Below are 22,046 nucleotides of genomic sequence, written 5' to 3'. Positions count from 1 at the left end.
AATCTTAAGAACTGAGTGCTTCTTTGCTGCAAGGGAGCCTACCCAGCCTCCCAGCAGAGCAAATGGTTTCTGCAACCTGCCAGACCAGAGGTCCCACACTTCACCTCCCATGTCTGCATTTCATTCCCTTTGACACTGGCCCTTAGAAAAATGTCATGCCCTTATTTCTACCTTTGCCTACCTTCTGAATGGACACCATTTCCAAAATTCTTAAGTCTTCTCAGGAAGTAGGATGAAAATGGAAGTAGGATGAAAATGGAGATAATGCTTTGGATTATAAATGCTTGCATTATTCATTTATTTATTTATCTCATCTTCTCCTCTGTGAGTTACTCTATTAAGTAATAGAGGAAGTTTTGTTTTGTTTTAAGAGTAGGAAAAATTTATTGAGGGAAAGAAAGCTTCTGTCTTAAGAGTGACAGAAGGGGGACCGAAAAGTGGGTTGCCTGCTCACCCCACTTCTCCAAGATGTTTTCTACAGCAAAGCCATGTGGTGAGGTGGGTACAAAGTGGGACAAAACTATAAGACCCAATGGAAAATTACAAGGTGGGCATGAGGTTGGGCAAAACCATAACCAACCAATAAGATTGCACATACAGTCACCCAGGTAACATTGACTAAATGAAGGTGAAAGGGGGGAGCAAATCATATAGCAAGAGTATATAAGGATTTTTCAGTAAGGGTGGGGGTCAGGGATATTTCCTGGAAAGGCTGGGCTAAGACCTTGGCCCCCCCACCCAGGTAATTGGTACCTATTTAGAATATCAATTTCTACTATTTATCCCTAGGGGAAACACAAGGGTATAATAGTTTCTCTCCTTTTTCAGTTCTGGCCTCAGTGAATGTGTCTTGATTGTCCTCCGTGTTGGCTCCTGGCAGTGTTGGCTCCTTGAGGGAGGCCCTGTCTAACTGCCTACAAGATATCTAATTAACTTACCTATCTGCAATATTCCCCCCTCTGAAGACATACCCTAACTGCTGTGAGGGAGCAGAGGGCAAAGACAGCTCTGGCTACTTCTATCTGAAGAGGGTCATAGTTGTGATGAGCAGTTAGAGTTACTCTACAGAGGGTCTATCTAAAGGCCTTTGGTAAGTGACTGGCATTGTCATCTTGGTAGCTGCATAGCTTTTAAGCCTGGAGGAGACAACGCCAAAGAAACAGTTAAGAATGCATGGGCCAGATTATAAGGTCAGCAAGATTGCTCTGAATATAGCCCACAAAAAGGATAAAGGAGAAGGTCCAGGGGACTTCAGAATATAACACAGAAGTCATATTGTATAGTTTAGCAGTTATGAGCTGTTTACAAGGTCGATTTGGTGAATCCCAGTAAAAAAAGTCTAGCACATTTCTCATTGGTTCCATTTGTATGACTGCTTGGAGTTTGGCAGCCTCTAGGCAAGAACAAACAAAACTTTTAAGAAATTAGAATATTCATAATCTAAGCATGGCACACTAGAATGAAAGGGCAGGTTGGGGAGAAAGTCACACTTAGAAATTGAAATAATGATTGAAACTGCTGGTCTTAGATTCTTTCACTGATAGAGGTTATAAATCTGATACTTTGTCATAAGTCTCTCCAGTTTTAGCTGTAGGATAAGAGACAATTTGAAGAACAGATTTGCTAAGAAATATAAAATTTATAGCTTTTACCGTAGTTTTTCCTAATGTTCCATGGTCAGCTACTGGTAGAGCTGGAAATTGCCAGAAGGGGTCAGTGACTGGGGCCCCTTTTTATCTCTACCTCTATTATTATTGTGGCATTATTTTATACCTCTTTTGGTTTTTCTTTTCTGCTGGGTGTCTAAGGCCAAGTTAAAGTGAGACCTGTGTCAATCAACATGAACCCCTTGCTAGCTATCAAGGTCAGTTAAGTCTCTTCAGGCATTATTTTGGAACCATGCATAGAGCCTCTCAGCCCCTGTCAGTGTCGGCCATCAGGATGGATCATGGCCTTGCTTGATCATGGTGCTTTCAGTGAAAACAGTGACCCTCCTTTGGCATACAGTACATTTGTCCTCTGGTGTCCAGCAATCTCCCTGCTCAGGGGCTTGAGCTTAGGGTTTTGAATGATGACGTCGCACAGGATATGTTATTGATGCCTTCAGGGTTAAGCCATTAGGCTTCATTCCATCTCTCTGTGTCTGCTTGTCTTGGTGCTGTCTATCTTTAGTGCTCAGTTTTGCACCACCTCCTCCGAGGGCCTTTTTGAGCATAATTTTTATTTCCTATGGGCTCACATAAGCCGTTGTTCATGTGTCTTTAACATCTAACTATATTTTATATGTTATGATTTAGACATGCAGTACCTCTTATCTCCCTTGCCACCTTGCTCTCTTGTAAGGATGAGGCCTTAGACATTTGTGTCCCCCACCACATGGTGTCTGCACATAGCAAACATTCAATAAATGTCTGGCTAAATCAAACCTGTGGCATCCCAGGAGATACTTAAATTGACTCTGTAGGTTTTAGTATAGTGTTTTGCTTCCTTAAGCCATTCATAAAAACAGTTTATAAAAAGCATAACATCTCCGCTTGGAGTTCTCTGAGTAGCTACAGCACTGGTGACATTTTATTCCTTTCTGTACAGAAGGAATCTGTAGGAATGCTAGGAGAGACCACAGAGTTAATAATGATGTATTTTTTTTCCTTCCATAAAGCTTAACAATTGAGCTTTAAGAGGGTAGGCATTGCCTTGCTTTGTACATCTTTTGCTAGTGCTTATCACTGGCAAAACAGGGTTATGGACATAACTGAGGTTCAGGAAATATTTGTACAGCAGTTGTGTTAAAAAAGGATGAGTGGGGATGTGTGGGTGCTGTTGGATCGAGTATGAACTGATTTCAGCAACCATCGGCATCACAGTTTAAACTAACTGGAGTTAGTTTACTTAGCACTGTCCCTTCCAGTCTCTAGAAAAGAAAGCTGAGAAGCAATAGCAGCAACCCAACATATTTAGGATACCTGGAGGTAAAACCAAATGCAGAAGTAATTTTTTTTTGTGAGGCCTTTCTCCATAACAACTTCCCACCTACGTTGACAGGGATGTGGAAAGGTGGACAGGAAGAATTGGAAAATTCTTTCATCATGCTCAGTCTATAGCAGCGCTAGTGTTGTGGGGTGTTTTCACTATGTGTGTGTTTCTGATGACCCTCTCCTTACACTCCTAGGCCCGGGTAATGGCAACTATTGGAGTGACCAGGGGACTTGGGGACCATGACCTGAAGGTGCATGACTCCAACATCTACATAAAACCATTCCTGTCTTCAGCTCCAGAGGTACCACATGAGGTTTTCTGTTTATATTTTGTACAATAAAGTATTTTCTACATTATGCCTTCCCTGACTCACACTGATACCCACTTAGTCACATCTACTTCTGCATTGTCTCTCTTGTCACTCCTTTCTCACCTTGACTATCCTAATTTATATCCTCATCACCTCCTGCCCAAGAGAGCTGTGTTGCCTCCTAGCGGCATTCCCTGCCTCCTTCAGTCCAGCCTCCATGTGGCTATCAGGTGACTTTTCTCAAAGCACTCCCTGATTCCTCATTGCTCAGAAACCTTTTTGGCACCATATGGCTTGAAGAATAAAGACAAAATCCTTCAATTGCTATTCAAGGCTTATTGTAATTTAGTCTTTCTAATCTGATCTTTGTTCCTTGTACCAGCCAGATAGACCTGTTTCCAGTACATAATCTTCAGTCTTCCATATTTGTCTAAAACTATTGCTTCTGGCAAGTCTGCCCTTCCTACCCAGCTTTAAACACCCAAGTCTTTTCCTTTATGATTTAATTCAGAGACTTCTCCTATGGAGACTTCCCTGGTTTCCCCCTTTGCCCAGCCAGAGTACTGTCTTTGTCTGTTCCTCATATGCACAGAGCGGCATCTTCTCATGGCATTTTCACCGCCTACCATGTATTATATAGTCACTCATGTGTGCCTGAATCTCTTGGTACATTTTAATGACCTGAAAAACCTGCATTATTTAGTAGTTGTTTGGAGAAGCTAAGTTGGAAAACATTTTGCCCATATGTTTGACTTTTTTTTTTTTTTTAAATCACATTTCCCACAATACTGGAAACAATAGAAGGTTCTATGTTCACATAGTGTCGCTTAGAAAAGATTTTGTGTTATAGAAAACTCTAATGCTAGTTTAGTTGGCGCAGTTCACCTTTTATATAGGCTCACAGGTGACTTCCACCCTAATGATTGCCCCTTCATGTTAGCTGTCAACTCCGATGCCGCTGTAGGCAAAGATATGAGCTGGCATGGTTCCTTTAGAGTCTTTGGAGCTGTGGCTAGTGTCCAAAGTGCATCTAGATATAGGAGCTAAGAGACCACTGAGAGATAAATCTCTAGTAAATATTGGGCATAGAAGATACACATATTCCCTGATAAAAGCCTGGATTTTGAATGAAGTCAGCTTGGAAGAAATAATAACCATTCATCAAGAACCTAAAGATGTTCTTTCTTTGAGCCCTCCCAGCAATTGTGTGAGCAGGACCATCACTACATGCGGTGTTCCGGGTTCCCCCCAAGCTGGTAGATTCCTGGCAACTTGATTTAGGCCAACGTCATAATCCATGAATTACTGCTAAAACTACTTGTCGTGAGAGTAAAGTAATTAATCTTTGAACTCCACTGAGCACAGAGCATAACTGGACTCATACACTTCTGTGTTTTCTTCCTTGGGAAGAAGCCTTTATCAGACATGTTAAATGGTGCTTTCTGCTCTCCAGAAGCATCCTTGAGGATCTCTGAAAATGCTAATTAACCATTTTTCTCCTTAATGCTGCAGACTGAAACTTCCTTCTCTCCTCCCTTTTCCATTTACACTTTTTTATATAGAATGAGAAGAGGTTCAGTGTGGCTGGAAAAAGAATGATCTATATGCAGTTAGATTTTAGATCTTCTAATCTCTCTGCTACTATTAATCCCAGGAAAAGGGATCTTTGAAAATAGGAAGAAAAGGGCTAAAGGTGTAGGGAAAGTGGGAAGGGTAGGGGAAAGGGAATAAGGGAAAAGAAAAAAATATGAGAAAATAAAAAAATGGAAATGAAGTGTTTGTAAAGGGGGAGGGAAAGAGGGGTGAAGGGAGGGCAGGGACAAGGGGGAAAAATGAGAACCAAGACCTGTCATGTAAAGGTACAAGATCCAAGTAATGAATGTAACTGTACTGTATACCTAGAATGTACCAATAAACTCAATAAAAAGAAAAAAATCTTTTTTAGCAATTTTGAAATCAAAAATACATTATTATTAATTATTGTTGTCATGTGGTGCAATAGCTCTCTAAAATCAAGTCCTCCTATTTAATTGAAATTTTAGACCTTTTTAACATTCCCTGTTTTCCATCTGAGACTCTGGAGTTTTTCCATAGTGTCTCATTTAGTCTTCTCAATAATTTTGTCAAGTAAGTGTAGCTGTTGCACCCATTTTACAGATTGGAAAATTTGGACTCAGAGAAAGAAAATAATTTCCCCTGGTTATACAGTTATTAAGTAGAAAGCTAGTGTTTTACCTCAGTCTATCTGATTAGATCAAGGGCTGCTGGAGGGAGGACTGAGTTCAGGGAAATTTCTGCACTCACGGTCCTAGGGACCTATTAGGTACTGATTCTAGGGGCTTTGTCATGAAGCTGAGAACAGTTTTGTCATGCAACCTTATCAGCCAGATTTTCTCAGAAAAATACTACTTGGCCTTGGGCAGAAGTTGAGGGATAGGGTGGCGTAGTAGAAAGGGTAACTGGGAAAGACAGTAATGACTGTGTGTGTGTGTGTGTGTGTGTGTGTGTGTGTGTGTGTGTGTGTGTGTGTGTGTGTGTGTGTGTGTGTGTGTTTGAAGAGCTAAGCCGGACAGAGCTGTGCAAAATAAAATTGTATACCTATAATTTAGCTTAATGAATGTGTACTGTGTGTATACCCTAAGATTCTCTTGCACAAGATTAAAATTGTTGTACATTTTAAATGCTTCCAGATGGAGAGGCCTTAGCCAGAGCCAGAAAAGAAGGGCAGGGTGCTGTTTGAAGGGGAGAGAGGAACAGCTTGAATTGGCTCACGCAGAAAAGAACCGAAGAAAGAAATAGGTTCAGGGAGCCCCCCTCCCCCAAGTCCCAAACCTTCGAGATAACAGCCTTTGCCCTGTGGCAGAAATAATAAATTCAGACCTAAGGGAAACTGTGGTTTCTGTTGGGACCCCGGAAAGCCAGGTTCATTTATTTAAACCATCCAATGAAGACGGACCCTCCCTGTCTTCATTCCCCCACCTCCACCCTCACTTTCTAGCTGTGACTTCCTAAGAGCATTCCCCTGCTTCGCTTTGTCTTTGCCAAGCATGGATCTTTATTTCACATTTGGGTTCTAAATTTCAAACCCAGCTCAGTCTGGAAGTTTTAACGGTTGAGGGGGGTGAGTAAGGAAATGTGATTTTATTTCTAAGAAAAAGGACTTAAAAATCTTCTTGGAAATTAGCATTGTTCCCATTCATCATTGTAGCTCCTAATTTGATTTGATGAGTTAAATATAAGTAAATCAAAAACATGTGGATCAAATTTATGTAAAAAACGCACAGGGGTTTAAAAATTAGAGAAGGCTTTCTAGCCAAACACATTTTCAGTTTTGCTGAATACAAGGCGCTGGAAAAATCTTGAGTTTGCCAAACCTGAAGAACAGTTGCCAGGTTTGCTGAGTCTCTGTCAGACCTTCCAGGGTAGAAGGCAGGGATTTCTGGCCAAGACCTGGATTCCATAAGAGGCCCCTCCAAGGGAACTCAGGCCTGTGAGCTACAGCCTATAAGGGGTGTGTAGGAGAAATTTCACTCTCTGGTCCACATCACCTTGCTTTGTCTGTGTTTTTCCAGCCAGGCTGCAGTCTTTCTGTTTATGAAGCTCTCTGTTAATCTTTTTAGTACTCTCCTGAAAGAGCTTGAGTGGAAGAGGAAAGCATTTGTTAACTCAAAGGCAAGGGAGCCCAGGCCTTCCACATTCCCCGCTTTCCTAATAGTTCTCCCCCGTCCAGGCCAGTGCACACAACGTGTCATATTACTCAGGCAGCTTGGCACAGGCCTGTGCCCAAACTTCCAGATGTTCTCTGTTCCACGCCCCTTTTGGGCCCATGACAGGCCCTCCATAGAGCTGCTTCTTAATTTCACCCTGGTTTTCAACCTCCACTCCAGGACCATGCTATTGCCTTTAACCCCAGTTTGGGCTCTCAGAAGGACAAGGCCTTTTTCTGTCTGGGATCCAGTGTGCAGAGCCAACCCCCCTACTGAGCAATACCCTCTTCTTGCCCTTGCCAGACGGAACCACAAGGAGCTCAATTTTTTCTCTGCTTCATTTTTCCTCTTCTTAGTTTTTAGGATTTCAATCAGCTGTGTTTTTATAATTCTGGATCACTCATTTAGCTCATTTTTAGGAATTTTTTAATCTAAATAATATTTTCTCTTTTATCTGAAACAGTCTTCTCTAAAAGAACAAAGGCTTCAGACTTCAATATCCAGCCCCAGTGCCTCTGGTACCTGTGGCCTGCACAAGTGATTTCAGCAGTCTTTCCCCTTCTTTAAGGTCATGATAAAAGGCCTGTATTGACAAAGTTATTCAGAAGAACAGATGAGGACATTAGAGGCACTGCCTGGCATGAGGTCTGGTGCATGGTCAGAGACAGTAAATGTTCTGTCTTTCAAGAGGCTTCGCACTTCAGGATTCTGTGTGTTCATGATCATATGAAGAGAGAATGACTACTTATTTTGGTATTCCTATTATTTCCCATGAAAACCTGAATAATATTTAAGATCTCATATTTGCATCCTAACATCTGTAGACTTCTAGTTCTTGGTTTCTATTTGTGGCTCCAAGTCAAAATCTCATTTTGAGAAAGAGCATATTTTATTGTATTTTGTGCTTTCAGTAGTCTGGCCAATTCATAAAAAAACAATATCATACTATAACAACATGGGGAAATGTTTGCACTGCAAGTGAAATAGGTGACTGTGTATACAAAGTTTGAACATTGATTCAAAAATGTATGTACATAGCTGAACATCTTGACATTTTCTAAAAGAGTAACAGTAATTACCTCTGGGTGATACAAGAGGGAAGACTTGTTTAAAAGATTTCCCTAGTCCCCTCAAAATAGCTCTAAGAAAGGGCATTCCAATGCAGTGGTTAAAAACCCAGGCTAGGAATCAGCCTTGAACTTTGTCTCTAAACTTACTAGCTGAGTGCCTTTCAAATAGTTATTTTACATAAATCTCAGCTGCTTCTTCAGTAAAAAGGACCCTAGGGTTCTCACACCAAGGAAGCCAACCCCCCAAAAAAAATTAAATGACATATATAAAGCATTTAGCACAAAACTTGATATAATGAATATTAGCTCCTAGTTCCCCTTCTTACTTCATTAAAACGACACAATCTCAGTAGCTTTTTCCAAAGTGATCATGAGTCTAGTAGCGCTAGAGTAAAACACTGGGAAATGTGGCCTTAAGGGATTAGAAGGCTAAACTAGCTACAGAATAGTTAGCCATAAACCCTGTTTCTTGCTTCCTAAGAGACAAAGCAGTTTGGAAAAGGAAAATGGAACCATATACAGTAATCTAAAGAGATGAATAAGTAGGACAAGAGAAGGAAGGAAGCGGTAGTGAGTTTAGTGTGAAAGAAAATTTGCCTTGAGTCACTGAGTTTAGAAGATTAGCTCAGAAGGCTTTTACCTATAATAAGGCTAATTTCCACAGAGCTTTGTCTTAGTTTCTCATCGCTGAGACACAAAACCTGACACTCACAATTTAAAGAGAAGTGTATTTTGGTTCATGGTTTTAGAGGTCTCAGTCCATGGTAAACTGGTTCAAACATAAAAACATGGTGGAAAAGCCTGGCACAGAGGAAAGCAGCTCACATCGTGGCAACCATAAAGCAGATAATGAAGAGAGGAGTTGGGGATTGAGTTATACCCTTCATCAGATCGTGCCCCCAGTGACTCACCTATTCCAACCAGGACCCACATCACATTCACTTAATATCTCCCATGATCCATTCACCTTCCAGAAGCCTTGCCTCTGTGCACATCAGAGTTTTAAAAGTCATTTTTTATCTAAACCATTAATATTCTACCCCTGGCCACTAAAAGGCTCATGCCTATCTCTTTATGCAAAATGCATTTAGTCTTTCTCTAAGCATTTCCAGAGTCTTAACACTTCTTATGTTGCTGAAAAGTTTAAGTTCAAAGTAGCCTCTAAAACTCAATGAAAACTCAACTCTAAGCCACTGCAAAAATCAAAAAGAAAGTTAAATATTTCCAACATACAATGGCACAGGCTAAATATTCCCATTTCAAAAGGAAGAAATAGGATGGAAAGGAATGGGACCAAAACCCAGCAGGGCAAACATTAAATCTCTCAGCTCCATGAGCAAGTTGTGGTGAGATGTGAGACCCAAAGGCCTTGGGGGCACCACCCTGTGGGTTGCTGGGTCCAGCCCTCGTGACCTCTCAGCTGGCTGTGCTCCTTGCCTGTGGATTACCTCCGCGGATGTTCCATGTTTCAGGCTTCTCCAGCTTCCTGGCGTCTCCACTTTTGGCTTCACTCTCACAGCTTCATGAAGCGCTGCCCTCTTAAGGGCATACCACATGGCCTCCTAGGCCTCCTGAAATTTAGTTGGAAGCCTTCATGGCCCTACAACTCTTGGATTCTGCTTCTCTGTAAAACCAACAGTATGTGAATGATAGCAAGGTCTACCTCTGTCTTAAGCAGTAACCAGGTTGCCTTGGATTATGGCTTCATAGGCTTCAGAATGCCCCGAGGACTGAGCACTGTGAACCAAATCCTAAGAAAAACAATTCCCTAGGGAGTGCTTTGGGGGGTGGGGGACCCAGGGGTTCTATTCTCAGATGAAAGCTTTCCAGTTTTGTACCCCAGATCCTGCAAAGAGTGAGGTCTTGCTGATTCCTGAGATGCCATCAAGGCATCTTTCCTATTATTCTGATGCAAAGTACTTGGCTTCTTTTTAATGCTGCTCTCTTTAGTAACCAAGCTCTTTTTTTGTTCCAATTTTATAGGCACTTCCTTTCTGGTGAAACTAAAAAACTCTTTGAGTGGGCTTTTTGTTCCTGTTTCTCAGTGTAAATCTCATTGAAAGCAATGACAATACCCATGCCATAGCTGAACATTGGGATGCCTTGAAATTTTCTCCATTACATTAATTAATTTTCCACCCTTAGTCTCCTGCAAAGTCTCAAGACATAAGCAAAATGAAGATAAATATTCTGCCAGAGCATAATACATAAAGCCTCGGGTCCAACTGCCAATAAAGTTCTTATTTCCAACTGAAACCTCCTGATCCTGATCTTTACCAGCTGCATTTTTATCAGCATTCTGGTCTTTTGTACCTCAGTGAGAATCTCCCACTGGCTTTACTTACAGCGTTCTAGGGCTTCTCTAGCCAACATTCCAAACCTTTCCAAATTTCTCCAGTGAATAAGTTCCAAAGACTTCTAAGCCACATGGTCACGTAGTCGCAGCAATGACTCCCCTCCTCTGTTACCAAAATCTTAATTACTTTCTCATCTCTGGGGAAAAGCAGTCATTGCCAACAACTTGAAGGAGAGATTTATTTGGGATCATAGTCCATGGTCGGCTGGCTCCAAGGCAAAACACCATGGTGGAAAGGCTTGAGCAGAGGAAAGCTACTCATGTTATAGTGGGCAAGAAGCATGGAGCAAAGAGAAAGGAGAGAGATACACCCTTCCAGGTCATGTACTAAGTGACCCACCTCTTGGCCAGGCCCCACCTCCTGATTTCACCTTCACCTATAACCCTTCTTGATTCAGTCATCTTCCAAAAGCCCTCTGAACACATGGGCGGCTTAGGGGTCGTTCTTGGTCTAAATCTTAACAAGTCCTTAAACTAAATCCAAGGAAACAAGGAATATCTTAGCCTGTAACAGCCTGGAGATCCAGAGCTCTTGGAGGGGTGAGGAGCTGCAAGCAGGGAAGCCATTGTAGGACAGAAACTGTACAACAGTAAAGAATTTGACTAGGATAAGGACTATGAATACTGAAAGGAGTTATATCTGATACTATTTTTTTAATGTAATGTGAGTTGATTGTGGCTGATGTGGTGGCACGTACCTGTAGCCCAGCTACTTGAGAGGTTGAGGCAGGAGGATCACAAATACAACGCTGTCCTGGGCAACTTAGTTAGACCTTGTCTGTAAAGAGACAAAAAAGAAGATTTAACTCAGAGGGTGAAGCAGAGTAAAATTAGAAGAAGAAAAAGAACACAAGGCTGAGGTTATCGTTCTGTGATAGCAGGGATGTTCTCCCTTGGGATTGTTTGTGCAGTCCCAGACAGATGTTGGTTGGAGCTAGTCTGCATGCTTAACATGTATGTGGCCCTGGATTTAGTACTCAACATACATACACATGTATATACAGACACTTTGCTTTCTAGCCTAAAAGAAAGGAAATAGACACTTGTTGGGATATGAAGAGGAAAAATAATTTTAAACCTTTTTCTTTCTGAGTTTTCTGAACCAATTACTATAAAGTTAGATTGGAAATCATAGTTTGGATTTAAGGTTAAAATAAGCTTATTTTTCTCTTCTACTCCCAATATTTAACTTATCCGCTGGACAGTTGTGGATAAGTCTTCCAGCCACCCTAGAGGGGAAGTTTTCTTAGTATTCACCTACTGGAAGAAAGGAGCGGGTGTAATGCATGTATGCACAAATAGGGACCAGAGAGAAAACTTTAGAGGGTTCGAAGTCCTTATCAGTCGTGGACATGTCATATCCCACTACAATGCCTGTGTGCCTTTGCTGCCTGCAAAACAAACCACCTCCAAGATTTAGAGCTTCAACAACAATAGTTTATAGTTCTGTGGCCGACAATTTGGGCCTAGCAGGATGGTTCTTTCGTAGGATCTTTATATGGTCACAGTCACATGTTGGTAGACTTAGATTCATCTGAAGATTGGGCTGAACTGGAAGTCCAAGATGGCTTGATCACAGTCAGATGTTGGTAGGGTTAGATTCACATATTGGTAGTGGTAGTTTCACCCAAGGATTGGACTGAGCTGAAAGTCCAAGATGGCTTACTCACATGGCTGACAGTTGGTGTTGGTTATCAGCTGAGAATTTACCTGAGGCAACAATACATGGCCTATCCCAGTGATGGAAAATCTTTTAGAGCTTTCAGTGACAAAAAACCCAGGGTGACACCAGTGCCATAGGTTCACCACGACCTATCCAAATGGTTTCAGCTTCTCAAAGCATGGATTCTGAAAAAACTATTCCAAAAGCAAAGGGGTTCCAGGACCCCAGGCAGAAATTCCAAGGCTACTTAAGACCCAGATCTGAAGTACCAAAACATCATTGCTGCCACATTCTGTTGGTTGAGGAAATAATTGAGGACAGTTCACATTTGAGGATGGAAGAATTAGAAGCTACCTCTTGCCATGAGGAGCAGCATACATGTCCAAGTAGGGAAGGACTTGCTGGCAATCATCTTGGAGATTACCTTGCACGGCCTTCCTGTAGGAGTGCCCTCCCGGCTGTGAAATCTTGAGGATTGAAGTAATCATCTGTCTTTCTAGTACAGGCTAGTACGAGTTGATGAGTTAGCTGTTTAGCTAATGAAAGAGATCTAGTTGGCTATGTAAAGGCAGATTTACTAAGAGTCAAATTAAATGTAAATATTGGGAACCTTTCCTCAAACCAGAACCTTTGTCATCTTGCTGGAAAATGTAGAATGTTCTAGAATGGGAGGATAAATAGATTACAAACAGAAAGCCTTTTAAAAACATTTCTCTGATAAAAGAATTAGAATTTAAGGTTCAATTAGTTTGTTGTGATTTCTTTTCTCATTCTCTTTTGGGGGGCCAGGGATCGAACTCAGGATCTTGTGCTTGCAAAGCAGCAGAGGAACCACTGAGCTAAATCCCTGGCCCCACTTTTCTCATACTTAATAAACACTTATCTTCATATCCAAATTTATTTTCATAATTACTTTGTATCTTTTTCTTAAAGAGAATCTGCAAATCTGTATAAACTTCAAGCATCACAGAAAAAAGATCCACCTGTGTAAGGGAAGAATAAGTTCTAAGGTTTCTTTGATAGACTAAAACAGTCATATTTGACAGAAGTTAACCACTTATGTGTCATGCCTCTGCAGTATCTCATACCTCAGGGTTCTCAGTTGTGTCCAGGGGATACGTGCGCCCCCTTAAATGTGTTGGTGACATCACATATTACAACTGTACAGAGCTACTTTCTCTGATTGTGGTACATTCTGACTTTACTGAGGAGACTCTCCATGACTTTACATGTTGATCTCTTAACTCTCGAGTTGGGCAGTAATAAATTGCTTGTATAAAGTGTACATCTGTATCCCATTTGTATGGGTAACTTTACAGTGACTTGAGATTTGCCAACTAGCTATTTGAATAAAACCAAACTTTGAGATTTATTCTTCATACCCACACACAAACTTGCCTGGTAGCTATGAAATCTGTGGTCTGACAGTGGATGCCAACCTGTAAGTTTGTGTCAAATTTTTGCTATCATTAGAGATTATTAACCTCTGGTCCATTCCTGAAACATAATCATTTTATTTCAATATTTCATTTAAACATGCAAATTTTTCCATTAATTTATTATAGATAATCATAGTTTGAAAAGTTAATTTTAAAAATGCAGTTCCTAGAATCTACTTCTTGAAAATCTGAATACTAGGCATAGGGTGATTCCTAACAATTTCCACATTTTTTGACACTTCTAAAACAGATGACCAAAGACCACCATAAGAAACACTGTCCTATGCCATTACTGACTGTGTTTTAAGAAACTTCAGTTTTATAGTCCTGGTGTGTGTTTGAGAGACATCCCTACTCTAGTCCTGGATTCTGTGAGTCATTCTTACTAGACATATAGCTCAATACCAGGATGGAAGGTTAGTGGTACAGTATACCCCATTCTCTGCCTAAACACAAGTGCACTACAACCTTAACTTCTTGCTACCAGAATAACAGCAATCAGTAGGACTGACTTTGCCATACAACAAGTAACCCCACCATTTGCCAGTATGATTATATCTCTTCCTAAGGCAACATACACATGCATAGTTGTTCTCTTGCTCACTCGCTCACTTCAGGTCTCTGAAACCACACCATTATGAAGAGTTCTATGACATAATGTGATTATTTCAGTCTAGTGACCAAATGGAGCAGCCACAGAAATGGAAAGTAGTAGCTATCCCATTGTTTATACATTAGGTGACAAGAGTACCTATCCCCTCAATCATGACTTTGTTTCTCTGATAGTCAAGGGAGACATAGTAAATAATTATGCTGGGAAAACAGGCACAAAGCAAACCTATTGTAGGTAGGAAATGACATCAGGTCATTTCCTTTGTGCCTCACCTCCTTCCTGAATGCACTTGAGTCAACTCAGCCCATCTACACTGTACCCAGATTGTCACATTCACAGGCTGGGTTTTCTTTTGACCCTTATATCTGTAAAAAAGGCGCGTCAGTGAGAATGAACTTGGTCCTCCAATTATCACTGCACTAGATGAAGGTTGATTTAGTAGTGAACAAGCTGTTGGAAACCCTGAGAAAGGAGTGTATCATAGGAGGGACCCAGCCTGTAAGTGAGCTCCTTCCTGTAGCCTGCCTCATGGAGTTGTAAAGTACCAGGTTTCATGTGGAGAAAATAGAAGCCTTAGGTTACAGGCATTAGGTACAATGTCAGGCTGTCTTCACTATTACTCTAGCCAGTTTAGAAACTTTTTGAGCTACTAGATTGTTTCCACTCTTCAAAGTCAAGTATTAATTTTGTCTGCACACTCCAAAAGAAAAAAAAACTTCAAGAATATCTGTGGTATATTTCAAGTATGAAATTATACTCACAGCCAAGACAACCAGCTACTTTTGAGTAGTATGAGCAGCCAACATATTTGTAATACTTAAATGTCACTTGATTCACTTGTAGCCAAATGCTATGCAGTCACATGGCCAGTCACATCAAATTTTAACCTCCTGCAATCAAAGAGTCATAAAATGTTAAAGCCACAAGCATGTTCAGTCCTAACCCTTCATTTCCTAAAGATTTGAGAAATCAAGATTCATCCTTCACCACTGCCCAGCAGAAATCCAGCTCTGAAACCAAACCCAATTAGGGTAAAGCTGCCAAAACACAACAGCTCCAGGGTTTGACCCTGCAGTCACTTTTACATGGCAGGCATGTGATGTCCAGCTCTTCTTCTCTGACATCCTCTGAGGAATCAGTACTTCTTTCTCATTCACCATTCCTGGGAGGTGATCCCTAAGCTTTGAAATTGTGCATGACCACACTTGTTTTGCCGGACTACTAAAAGGCAGAGGTTGAGTCTCAAACCTAAGTTGCCACCAGAGTCAGTGTTAGTGTCATGACATCATGTGGCATAGAAGGAATCACTACAGAGCATTTGGATGGAGTGTTGGTGGCCTGGCAGAAGGCCAGTCTTCAAATTGTTGACTTGGTTTATAGGACTTCAAGGAAGTGCAATGGAGTTTTTAATTTCTGGTAGAAGCACCATGTTTAAAGTTCCATGTAAGGTTGAGTTTTGTGGTGGTCACATGGAGAAAAGGAGACAAACTTCATACTCTTTTATTTCCTACCGCCTGTTGGCAGTCTTTACTTGTGAACCACCTTTGGCTTTTCTGCCAAGTATGATCTTTTGAATCCTACTTGCTGTTACTGTAATTGAGACTTTTGGAATTGAAGCCCAGGTTCCCTGGGCCCACTGTTCCTCCTTGCCTTCTACCAGCTAGCCTACTCTGGTGTAACTGCCCTGAGATTAGTGCCATAAGGAACCGTGTATAATGCTTTAGAATTTGCAGTTCGCTTCCACATGAAAAGATTTTTGGGAAAGATAGAACAGGTACCATAATGTTTTTCTTTTCTTTTTCTCAATTTCAAAAAATAGAATAGACTAGTGGCATTTCTCAAGTCACACAACTGGACAGAAATAGAGACCTGCCTGAAGCAAGGTCTTTCTTGCCTTTTCCTATCCACGAAGTCAGGTCTGAGCTGCAGGAGCTCATCAGCTTGTAGTGAGTGCTTAAAAGGGGGAAAAAAGTTTGTGGAGAATTTGCTGAGCTGATAAAAATGTAAAAGCTGTGAGAGCAGCCCAGAAAAGCAGCAAAGATTTGGCAAATGGAAGAATTGACGGATCCTTTTTTAAAAAGTAGCTTCAACACACCAGCATCAGCCTGTAGTCCTATAGCTCTCCTAACATGCCACCGAAATACCATCAGTAATAGGGACAAAGATGGAGGCACACGTCGCATAAACGCTGAAACAGCAGCCTGCAGCTCAGCACTGAGTGGAGGTGCTGTACTAAAGAGCTACTTGTCACAGCTCCTGTGTGAAATAGGTGCCAATGATGACATTAGGGACATCTCTGAGTGCGGGAGCACCGAGAGCCCCGTAATTGCACTTGGCTCATTCAGGGCACATTAGCCAAGGCTCTTGTTTGCTACCAGATTCACTCCTGCTGTCCGACTCTGGTTTTTTATTTGTTGGCAGCTCCACTGAGCAGGGAGTGGCTGGGTGGGTGGCTATTGCTGTTAAACATCAGCACATTGAATTTTGGTGACCATTTGGAAATATCAGAGTTATACAAGCTAAATGACTCTTTGATCTCCATGAAATTACTAGTCTTCTCAGTGGGTCTTACGGTATAATTTTTTTCTTTCTTCCCCCATTTATTCATTTTCTCAGCAAGTTTATTTCCTTGAGATTTGTGCAATGTGTGGTTTAAACTGTAAAAGACTCTTCTAGGCCCACAGAAGAAATGCAAAATGCGATCTCTGATTTCCAGGGGTTGATTTGGGATTGGAGAACAGGGTGACTAGCTCTTTTGATGTTTATTGTTTACTGAACAGGAGAAATATCTGTAGAGAAAAGCAAAGTGCTGGTCTTGGTTCTATGCAAACATATAGAAGGCAGATGATCCCTCTACAGGAGTTTGCTGCTGATGACAATGTTTTCAGAGGTGAGATTTCACTACCCCTCACATTGGAATTACCTAAGTCCTTGTTCTTTTTTTTTGTACCAGGGATCAAACTTGGGTCCTTGCACTTGCTGGAACCACTGAGCAAAATGCCTGGCCCCTGGGTCCTTATTTATGCTGACATCTGGGCCCCAACTCAGATCTGCACAATCAGAATTTTTAAAAGTAAAACCCTCAAATCTTAATTTGGCTAAATAGCACCTGTTTGATTCTTAAACATACAAAAATTTCATGATAACTAATCACATGAAAGGGACAGACAGGTAAGCCCAGATGCCTACACATAGTTAATATTGTATTGAATAATTTTATTGAAATATTCTATTGAGTAATCATTGAAGGATTGGGATTTCTCTGGCAGCAGAAGGTGCACGTAGCCCTTCGCGGCCTCCTCCCATCTGTCTTAATTGAGATTAACAGATACTCAAAGGGAGAGGGGAAGGGGAAGAGAGAATTATGGAAGCCATGGGAAGTTGCCTCAGCTGTTCAGACGGTGCCTTCCCAGAGATGCACACGTCTGAAATGACTCTGTCACACTCCTTGCCCCACCTCACTTTTCTTCAAAGTCCTTATCATCCTGTCCCTGTGATTTTGTCTCCTTCATCTACTAGAGTAGAACTTGTGAGCAGCCTTTTCACTTCTGGTCACCGCTTCCCCAGTGCTGGGCACATAGCTAGGGCTCTTAAAATTAGGAGGGCAGGAGTCCAAAAGGCCCCATCTTTCAGCTGTTGAGGTTACAAATGGTCCTTGACTTAGATGATTCACCTTTCCATTTGTCCCGTTCTATGATGGTATGAAAGCAATACCCATTTGTTAGAAACTGTATATTGAATTCTAATCTTTTCCTAGGCTAGGGATATATGATATGATGCTCTCTCACAATTCTGGTCAGCAGCAAGAGCAAGCCACTCTGCCAGTGAACCACATGGGCACAAGGGGAAGCAGCCAGTACTTTACATTGCACTGTATAGCTAAGATAATCACGTTCAGTGGGCTGAGTACTAAATGCATTTTCAACTTATGATTTTTTTCCATTTGATGATGGATTTATTTTATTGGGACACAACCCCATCATAAATCAAAGACCATCTGTACATACATTGCTCTAAGAAGCTCCAAGACTCCCAGGGATTTTGTGGCCTTTTCCTCCCTTTCTTGGCAGAGGAGAACCAGGGAGGGGACACAAGAAGTGATGACCTCCGTCTCCAGCCTCCTTCCCACAGAGGCGGTTCTGTGTGCAACTCTTCCCCTAGAGGCCTGCAGAGGCTTCCAGATGCGAATCATGGGGAGCCTCAGAGCCTGGTAGTTTGTGGTGAGGTTTTCAGGAACCTTAGGAAGCTATTTCAGGAATTGAGAAGGGAACATTGGGGATTTGAGGGTGAACCAGTTGAGGAAGGCCAGCAACAGCTTTGGGGAGGCAAGGTCAGGGCTGAGGAGTCTGTGGGATCCTTTGAAGCCCTTCAGCTGGGAGGATGAGCCCGCAGTGGGATGACTTGCTCAACAGTTCAATTTTTCTGAAAGCATTTTCACGAAATGCTCTGCATCATAGGTTAATGTATAAGACTCGAGCTGTAAGTGGAAAGTTGGCAAAGTCCTTTGGAAATTGGCTAAAGGGCAGGAAACAAATGGTAGCAGTAAAAACCTAAAAGGATGTTAATTGAGGAGTGCCTCAGGGAATGGGGTTGCTACTAGCTTTTTATTATTTACATAAAAATTGCGTGGAGAATGGTATTGAAAGGGATTTTCAGTTAGCTAATGAAACTGCATTAGTACACTGTGAGTGGAAATGTGAATAGAATTAGGGAAGGATTCCATTTGTTGATGGAATTGGAGAATAACATTTTCTAACATGCTTGTATGTATGAACTCATGCTGTCGCCGTTCTTTTTGACTAGATGTCCATTTGAGTACTGGGCTTCAGTGACTCATCCTGTCATATTTCTTGGGTCTTGTAGAAAGGATATCAAAGAGAATTTGTTCCCCTGATCTCCGGGCAGATCTTGAAAATGAATGGATGTTATCTCCAACCCGACACCATCTCTGTTAGAGCTAGAAAGCAAATGGAATCTCCCATTTAACTACAAGTAGAAGATTGGACCACCCGACATCCATGTCTCCCCATTTTGTCTTCCATTACTAAATATTTGTAATTCAGTGGAGCTCAAATTATCACAGAAATTGGCTTTAGATATGCACCCCAATATTAAACCATCTCTCCTAAGTAAAGTTATTGCATACTGGAAATAACAGTGAGCCAGGACATAAAGTTGAAAGCCAGGATTGCATTTATTGCCCTTTCTCTTTGGAACATAGCCTTCTTTATGGTACAGTCTATATGGCATCAGCGTCCACACAACCCTCAATTTCCTTATCTACAAACCCGGCCTAGTAGGAATCTTCTTTACTACTCCAAGTGTGGTCCATGGACCTTGCATGCAGCCTTGGCATCATCTGGGAGATCTGCAGATTCTTTGAGCCCCACCCCAGAAGAATTTGAATCTGCAAGTTAACAGAATGCCGGCTGATTACTTTGAGAAGCATTGCTTTTCATCCTGCATCAATAGAAAATAAAGGGGGTGGGGGTCACTTAATGTCTTGAGGGTATAGTTCTGGCACTTGGGACATTCTGTCTGCTGAAAACCTAAGTTCTCTTCCTGGTTTGTTTTATTGTTTTGTTTCCTCTATGCCTTCTCCGGAGTGTAAGCTTAGACCTCAGTGAGCATGTTGGTTGAGAAGATGTTAAAAGCCCGGGCGGTGTATACACCCAGCGCTTTTCTCAGTGGTGTGGGCCCTTAGCTAATTGTTTCCATCTGGCCTGGAGGTCGCAGAGGCCTGCCAGCTGGTAACTGTATTTCCTTTGAGCTCCTTTACTAAGCTTCCACAAGTAGACATTTTGTTTTCTACCTCCATTAACATAGAGGACCAACACAGGGCATCGCTATCCTGGGCAAACTTTTCTAAAACGAGAGGCTTGGTTTTCAGATGCCTGGATTCAGTAGGCCTTTTAGAATTCTAGGTCTCTAGATCTGACTCTGTGATGGGACACACAAGGCAGCAGTTTATGCTATGTCCTCTTTCCTCTCCCCACTGAAACCTATGGCTTTCAGTCAGTCTTGCTTACTGAAAATAGGAGCTCTGTCGGCAAACCTATGGTGTGTGTGCCACAGTGGGCTGTTATCACTAAAAGCTCTGAAAGGGCTGCTATCACTGGGAGGAATGGGGGTGGGGGTGGAAAGACATTGATTAATCTGACCTGCTTTTGTTCTCAGTTCATGAAGTAGGGTAGGCAGGGGCTGATTCTGCCTGAATAGGAAAGAATAGCAGTGAAATCCCAAACTCCACTCCTCTGTACCCCTGACAACCTCACCAAAGTGGGGTGAACACAGAGTTGTGACCCAACCCCAAATTAGGTTTGATTTGTAGTATTACTAGTTTGCTAGGGCTGCTCAGTTTTTTTAAAGAGCTTATGTAGATGCTGAAATACTCAAGTCATTCAAGAAAGCAGAAGTGAGGAATGCCTTAGTTTGTCCAGACAAGGATGCATTTTGGAGATTCCAACTGAGCATGTTTCTCTTCTACCAACCTGGATTGGGACTCATCAAACCCAAGTATAGTGTCAGAACCCTATTCTCACTAGGGAAGAGTCTGGCCCCTGTTGCCTCAGAGCAAGTTAGGCAAGAAAGCTTTCAAATGAGTGCATTAAATATAGAATGTCTGCTTAGTCCTAGACTTACCAAGCATTTACTAAAGATTCTAAATTGGCTTTATCTCCACTACAAACTAAGAACTCCTCAGAAGCAAGGAAATTATTATTTATCTTTTATTTATAGCACCTGACACAAGGTAGGCCCTTAATGTTTTCTGAGTGAATATGCAAAGACCAGTAAGCAAGGCCCTTGCTGATGTTCTGAGTAGCACAATAGCCACTTGTTAGCCATCATTTGAGCATTACATTTTCAGTTAATTTTTTTTCTCATCAATTATTAAACCCACTTCTTTGATTCATTCACAGTTGTGTATTGGGTCCATGTGTTTATACAATGTGTTTCTGAAAGTTACTACCCTTGATCATAAAGCTTGCTATATAATCAAGTACCTTACTTCTGAAAACCTCCAGAATCAGAAGTCAATTTTTTAGGGACAAAAAAAATTTTGTGCTCCCAATTTCTTAAGTAATTGTATTCCTATTCTTTTCAGGTAAGAGTCTATGATCTCTCCAAATATGAGCATGGAGCAGATGATGTGCTGATCTTGGCCACTGATGGACTTTGGGATGTCCTATCAAATGAAGAAGTAGCAGAAGCAATTACTCAGTTTCTTCCTAACTGTGATCCAGATGGTCCTCACAGGTTTGTAAATTTCTACAACTAAGGGGTTGGTCCTGAAGCAGTGTTGCATGATATAACTGAGACAAGTGGCACTCGTTAAATTCATGGTTTACAGTAGAGGCTGGTGTGATAGTTCATCAATCACACGGCAGAAAGGAATACATATTTTTGCCTATAAAAGTCCTTCAATTGAGCCAGGGTTCATGTAGTAAATAATTTGATTTGTTAGTTAATTTAGAAGCATATCTTTCTCACGGTCCTATTTCATATTCTGTAGTATTTGTCTTGCTGATAAGAATGACAAATCCTTCTAAGCATTGATTTCCATCCAGTGGAAAATTGGAAAGGAGAAAGATTAAAATAGGTTTTCCTTTGTAATATAATAGCAGCGTAAGAATATTAACTCTAGAAGACTCTCAAAATTAAATTCAAATCACCTCTGTAGAAAGGCAGCTTTAACTAGAACATAAACAAGTTACTGTGCATAGAAACCAGCAGAAATAGCTAAGACAGCAGTTGAATCTGTAATATTTCCTTACTGGATTTAGCAAATTAACATGTTTTATAAATTTTTAATCAGTATTGAAAACATGGGCGGCAAGGGTAAGAGACTACAAAATGACCAAGCTCTTTTTTTTTTTTTTTTTGGGTACCAGGGATCAAACTCAGGACCTTG

At 41.3% G+C, this 22,046-nt stretch overlaps 1 protein-coding gene across 1 annotated transcript in view; it reads left to right on the top strand.

The window, feature by feature from the left end:
* The window catches only part of Ppm1h (protein phosphatase, Mg2+/Mn2+ dependent 1H), a gene marked incomplete at its 5' end in the record, with an annotated part of 171,135 nt that overhangs the window by 128,302 nt on the left and 20,787 nt on the right, over nt 1–22,046 (top strand). Inside the window, 2 exons of the mRNA XM_010644822.2 lie at nt 3,170–3,277; nt 21,240–21,391. Coding sequence (XP_010643124.1) covers nt 3,170–3,277; nt 21,240–21,391 — 260 coding nt within the window. The remainder of the gene's footprint in view (nt 1–3,169; nt 3,278–21,239; nt 21,392–22,046) is intronic.

The sequence above is a fragment of the Fukomys damarensis genome, unplaced genomic scaffold (assembly GCF_012274545.1).
Source record: "Fukomys damarensis isolate Sample0158 unplaced genomic scaffold, DMR_v1.0_HiC HiC_scaffold_15, whole genome shotgun sequence".
In the NCBI taxonomy this organism is placed as follows: domain Eukaryota; kingdom Metazoa; phylum Chordata; class Mammalia; order Rodentia; family Bathyergidae; genus Fukomys; species Fukomys damarensis.
Note: the sequence above shows the minus strand (reverse complement) of the source record. Positions and strands in the feature narration are given on the sequence as shown.